This window comes from Telopea speciosissima, chromosome 7 (assembly GCF_018873765.1).
Source record: "Telopea speciosissima isolate NSW1024214 ecotype Mountain lineage chromosome 7, Tspe_v1, whole genome shotgun sequence".
NCBI lineage: Eukaryota > Viridiplantae > Streptophyta > Magnoliopsida > Proteales > Proteaceae > Telopea > Telopea speciosissima.
The window spans coordinates 58,258,342-58,264,344 of NC_057922.1; the positions used below are offsets into that span (position 1 = coordinate 58,258,342).

At 40.3% G+C, this 6,003-nt stretch overlaps 1 protein-coding gene across 1 annotated transcript; it reads right to left on the bottom strand.

Annotated features, from left to right (window-relative positions):
* Window positions 1–2,392: 2,392 nt before the first annotated feature.
* Window positions 2,393–4,904, bottom strand: LOC122667878 (amino acid permease 8-like). The gene is made up of 7 exons (XM_043864338.1): window positions 4,764–4,904; window positions 4,431–4,664; window positions 4,100–4,193; window positions 3,716–3,933; window positions 3,336–3,475; window positions 3,008–3,232; window positions 2,393–2,861 (listed from the first exon to the last, which is right to left on the bottom strand). Exons 1-7 carry the CDS (start codon window positions 4,873–4,875, stop codon window positions 2,427–2,429), a joined length of 1,458 nt encoding a protein of 485 aa, XP_043720273.1. The 5' UTR covers window positions 4,876–4,904; the 3' UTR covers window positions 2,393–2,426.
* Between the last annotated feature and the right edge of the window lie 1,099 nt (window positions 4,905–6,003).

Below are 6,003 nucleotides of genomic sequence, written 5' to 3' on the forward strand. Positions count from 1 at the left end.
TGAGGAAAGGAAGGCGGATGCTACACTCGAAGTGGAGTTAATGAAGTTGTTGTGAAGCGGAGTTAACGAAGTGGTCTTGTAGCCGCCGCTTAGCCGGAATCCGAAGGATCGAGAGGCTATGCATACTTTGTGGCGTCGAGAAGTGCACTTCAGCATTATTTCCCTCGTTTTCACCTTCAACGGACTTCGGTACCCAACAATCTCCCTGGGAATCTCATCAAGTGCTCGCAAAAAAGAAAGATTGAGATTCTTCAAGCTATTATCACTATGGCTCATGTATTCGGCATTGACCTCCCTCTCACTTTCCTCCCCACCGGCAAGTTCATGATGGACATTATTACAAGCAACTCATCAACCATCCAGGCTCAACAAGTTCATCCTCAATCAGGTATCAAAATGTATTCTATTTTTGTGAGGGGATTTCTTGTTCCTATTGCTTCACATGGAGCGCCTCCTATTGCCAGAGAGTTCCAGCAAGTTGAACAAGGGAACTTAGCTTGCATGCCAGTGGTTGCTCTGCAGAACCAGGGTACATTCTGGGTACCCCAATGCCTGAGCTCCCGGCAATCATCTCCAAGAAAAGGAATGCTCCTGATAAGCATGAACTGCTTGCTTTACAGTTTTTTACAGGCAGAGAAGGAGAATGCTCTAACGGAAAGTTTTTTTATAATACAGCTAAACGAATTGGATAAACGGATACGAATATTTTTAATACAGTCGGATTGCTAAACAAATCAGTTAATAATCGGTCGGAAATATGGATTACCATATTCGTATTTGATTAGTTTTCAAACGGATTCAGATAGTTTTCGAATACAGATCCTCGTAAACGGATACGAACATGAATTGAATATAGATTTTTGACTATTCGTTGACATCCTTATTGGTGATTTCAATACCATACTCAAATATGTTCCTTTAATCTGCGGAAAAATAAGGGAAAATGTTGGGCGAGACATGAGAGTTTTTTTTTTTTTTTAATGAGAAAAAAGAAAACTAATATTAAGCTAATAAGAGAGTACAAACTGTTCAACATCCACAGCCATTATGGAATTCCACCTTCTCCTCTTAGCTTCCTTGGGTAAGAACCTAGTTAACATAATCAAGTCATTATTACTAAGAGGAAAGACATGGAAGTTATGCATCAAGGTTGACACCATTAATAGCCGTTAAAGATCTATACATCCATTATTGCAGAGTAACGAGCAAAAGATGCCAGGCTTCAACAAGGAAGAAAAGACCAATAACCAAAAAGAATACCAACAAAGGACCAAAATTGAGTACTATTTACAGGAGTCATGTATTGGTTAGCTTGAAACATGAATGGGCAAGAAGCCCTTGGACCTAACATGGGGCAGTGATTTAGTAAGACTATAGGCAAATGCTAGAAACCATTACATAGGTTGATATTGTTGGACCATGAGTGTTATTTGTGAAGCTTGAATTGATCCGAGTCCAGAAAGTCCAGTGGGGATTTTTGGAGCACCCGAATGGCCTAAAAAGTGCATAAATCACCACCTAAGGTGGTGAGTCCTATACAGCTCGTCGAGACATGTATTTTGACATATGTTCAATTTTGGTCCGACCTTGACCGGGTGGTCTGTTTTGGGTTATTAGGGGCAATTCTATACTTTTCTGGGTTAAAGCTTCTTTATAAAGTCTTCTTATCTCGTTGAGAGGGTAAGGTGAGATTTGAGGGTTTGTAACATTCTTCAGAGAACTAGTGAAACTAAGTTCTATCGCCGGCCGTGGACGTAGCTTACCTTCTTGGGGGTGAACCATGTAAAATCTCTGTGTTGTGTGTTTGTGTATTTGTTGCTTCTCTTCTATTTTTGTTTTCTTCTGCAAATCCCACTTCTGGGCGTTGTTTTTCTAACAATGGGGGCATTTAAATTAAATACATAGATGGAAGGAAATGGAACTGAGTAGAGTCTGAAACTGACAGTTCAAAACTCAATACTACCATGGTCATTGATTGGTATTTCAAATCTTATTTCACAAACAAATACTAAGAGTTAACACAATATGTCTAAATCTTAATGCAAAAGACAATGAATATTTCTTTCACTAATTAAGGAGACTGTAACAGTTAAACTCAAGATCCTACGCCCCCTCCCCTGCTCTGCCCAACCAAAAGATGGATAAGCTAGCTCTTGGTGAAAACAACCCAATCTCTGACATGTCAAATTTCAGCGGAAACAAAATTGGCCACAAGAGAGAGCATACCAATGTACTGGAAAGTATTTGACTGAAGTAGTCTCTAAACTTTGAGATGCAAGTAATCCTTTCATGTGGCACAGTCAAGTAGGCTGTTGAGGTAGGCGTTCGTGCTTGGGCCAAGCAAAATTTACCGGAGACCGAGCAATGTTCGATATTCTTAGCCATGTTACATACAACTAATGCATCATTTTTTGTAGTGGTGGTTGTCATTGTTTGAACTTGAAGATGTTATCTGCACCTAGGGCCCCAATTAAACTTTGGATGGATCCACAGATTGCAGCCAAGGAGACAAGCAAGCAGCCTACATTGATTAGTTGGAGGACCATCCATTGAAATTTAAATCTTCTGATCTTCTTCTGTGAGATGTACATCTCCACGGGGAAATAAATTGTCATCGGCCAGTAGGCAATAGCTCCAAGGAATGCAAGTATGCTATTGAAGAAAGGAATCACCATTGCCATTACAGTAGCGAACACCACAAAAGCAGTCCTGCAGGTCAGTCTGAAGACGTTGAAATTGTAATTGAAGCTGAAACATTTGCTAGTAATGCTTATTGGGAACTCTCTTGTTATGAACTTTGACTTGGGACACCTTTTAGTAATCCATGATTCAAATACAGCATACAGCAGTTGGCTGAACACCTACATGAACCCAGTCAACTCAATATGTCATGTTCATGAACTATTTCATTTCCTTAGGTTTGTCTAAAGACATCATAATAAATAGGCGAATAATTTCTTAATAACTCATGAATTTACTAGGAACACAACTGGGTGAAAGAGAGCACCTGATATGCACCCACAATGTGCAACATAATGCAGAGATTGGCAATGTCAATCAACCAGAAGGGTTCGTAAAACCCAAAGTCAGTAAGCATGTTGCCTGGAGCTTGGTTCCCAAATGCAGCATAGCCAATGCATCCACAAAGCATGTAAAACAGAGTGGTTGTTGACACACCTATACAAGTGGCCTTCTTCATCAATTTGTTTTCCCCTGGAGATTTTATTGTGTCCTGTGAGAAAGAGAAAGAAGTTGAAGACAGACCAGCGATGGATATCGGTCCCTCATTTGATATCAAGAATTTCAGTGGTGACCATTTTTAAGTAGTCACTCACCTGGATTTCAATCAGAATGAAAGAAAATGAGTAAGCAAATGCAATGTCTCCAAGTGCATTGAATACTCTCCACACCTTCTGAGCATCAGACAAATTCATATCATCCACCACTCCCTTCAGAGAGGTCTTCCCTGTTTTTCCTGTTCAAATCCCAAACCATCAATGTCATTCAACTCTTTATGATATCAAGGTCAATACATATAATGAAGTAATAGGATACAAGATTTCTGGGTCCAATCAAAGCCACCCATTGACACCCATGGGTTAAGTTGGGTAATTAGTCATTTTATAGATAGAAATTTTAAACCCCCCCCCCCCCCCACCTCTACCCCCAACAAAAAGAAAAGATGATTTACAGATAGATATGGAGTCGGACTCACCTGAGACAATCTTTGCCAAGCTAAGCACCACTCCTACTAGTGTGTAGATAAAAGGAGTCACTGCTGCAATACTTGAGAGCCATGACAATTTGTGGAAATTCGGAATCTGAGACAAGACGATCTCAATAATCCCAAAACTGATAGCGAAGAAGTTATCAGAGATCTCACATGGGGCTTCATGACCTCTTTTGTGATAGCAATTCGTCCTGTATATGGCCCTAATCAATAAAATCAATACCATCTCATTATCTCAGACCATGCATCAACCAAACATGTAGTAATTGCTTAAAATATACTATTCTCCCTATGAGATTGAATTGGAGTTAAAGGGGTAGATCAAGTAGGCTTCTCATGTTGGAATTGGGTATATTAATTAGAGCTTACCCCATGCTTTTTGATGCTGTAATTGTAAAGCCAACTGCAAGCCCAACAAAGGTGATATATTGAACGATTCCACAAACCAAGAACATCGTTCTGCCTAACCATGGAAGGACATCATAAGCATTGCAAAATTCATTTTGATACAAAATAGAGAATCGGCTACAGATTTATATGTTTATACAGATACATATAAACAAGATAGAAGAAGAGATAGTGCTGACCAAGGCAAGTAGATAAACAAGGAGAAACAACAGAAAAGCAGAGACTCAGAGAGAGAGAGAAGCTTAACAAGTCAATTAATAATGATGGGGATGGGTTCTTCAAACCCAAATACCTAAGTTGGCTCGGACGGCCTCTCTGTAGGTGTAGTTTCTTTTCCCATAAACAGGATCAGGGAATCTGTAGCAATCTGTTAAGAGAATGGAGGTGTACAAGGTTATGAAGGAGAAGATCATCAGAGCCGCTGGTCCAGCTATCCATCCGAGCTGCCTTACAGTCCAGGGTATAGCTAGAACACCCGAACCTATAACCGATGTTAGTATATGTGCACTGGCCGTCCATAAGGTACCTGTATAGATTAAAAATCCATTCATTTCTAATTTATCATAAAAACAAAGGAAAGGGGAAGAGGGAAGGAGAGAGGGAGAAAGGGAGAGAGCAGAGATACCATTTCTTCTGGGCCTCCCATCATCGTCCAGGTCTTCGACCCCATTTGATGCTTTCTGAGAATCCAATCCCGACTCGCTAACAACCTCATTATGAAAATCCTCAGTTATCATGGAAGCCCAAATGTAGGAATTGCTTTTCCTCTTAAATTAGTCTCTCTTCGCTAGTGATTCCAGCAAATACACATTCAGCTACAGATAGAAGCTAGTGGACGATGGAAATACACATTAGCAGTCGCATAAGGACATTGTTAAGTCTTCTTGATCAGACTCGCTTGGAGAGGGAAAGGGGAGAGGATGAGGGTATAGTGCTGTGATGTGAACTTTCAGAGAGAATGCCTAATTGTAAGGCTTATAGTACGCTCTGACTCCTACTCTTGCAGTTATTAAGCTTCTTAGTTAAGCATACGAGAGAGAGAGAGAGTGTGTGTGTGTGTGTGTGTGTGCTCTGACTCTGATAGAAGAGGGTGCTCTGCGCTACTGTTGCGCATACCCGGAAGTGTAGGAGTAGAAGTTTCCGTTGTTGAACTTGTCAGCCCAAATCCTGCATCTTCTCCTGTGTTTTCTCCAAGATTTCTTTTTTTTTTTTTTTTTGGTAGAAATGCAGTCTATTGGTGTTATCGTCGGTTTAACCATAATCTCATCTTACTGTACTAAGTATTCACCCCTTAAAAAAAATTTCCCGAGGTTGGGAATTGCTGCAACTTGGTTCGTTTTTCACATAAACTAGCTGCCAATCTGCATGCGGTTGTTTTTTCTGTTAGGCTTTGGCTACCCATGTTAGTCGGATTTGGATCATCTCCAGCGTGGGGGTGCTGGGGATCGCCCGTGAAGTTTCGTAGACTGTCAAGGTTCGTAATCCAGGTTATCGGACTTGGGATCGGTCAAGGCCAATACCGATCCGGATCAGTTAAAATCATCCTAAATCGGTCAAATCCGTCTAACATAGGTAGCCAAAGCCATTCTAAAAAAATGATAATCACTGTTTTTACGGCTTCTTTAATTCCTAATTTTATGTTGAGCTTATCTAATCCCTATTTTTGTCCTTACGTCCTCACCTACTGCCGCCATTATCTAAAAGAAATCCAGTTTTAATTTCTAATAAAAAATGATAAGATTTCTCCACGGTAAGATCTCTCCCTTTTATCTCGCGCATTTGAAACTCCCAAATCTCTAAATCAGGGCGTGAAAGGTTTCGATGAAGAAGAATTGGAAATTTTGGGTTTTAAAACCCTAACTATC

Excerpts from the sequence above, each read along its gene's own strand:
- LOC122667878 (XM_043864338.1), bottom strand. The coding sequence starts at position 4,875 with ATGATAACTGAGGATTTTCATAATGAGGTTGTTAGCGAGTCGGGATTG. Across the intron at positions 4,194-4,430 it reads GGCCGTCCGAGCCAACTTAG|GCAGAACGATGTTCTTGGTT; the intron begins GTATTTGGGTTT and ends TTCCATGGTTAG. Across the intron at positions 3,476-3,715 it reads CTTGGCAAAGATTGTCTCAG|GAAAAACAGGGAAGACCTCT; the intron begins GTGAGTCCGACT and ends GGATTTGAACAG.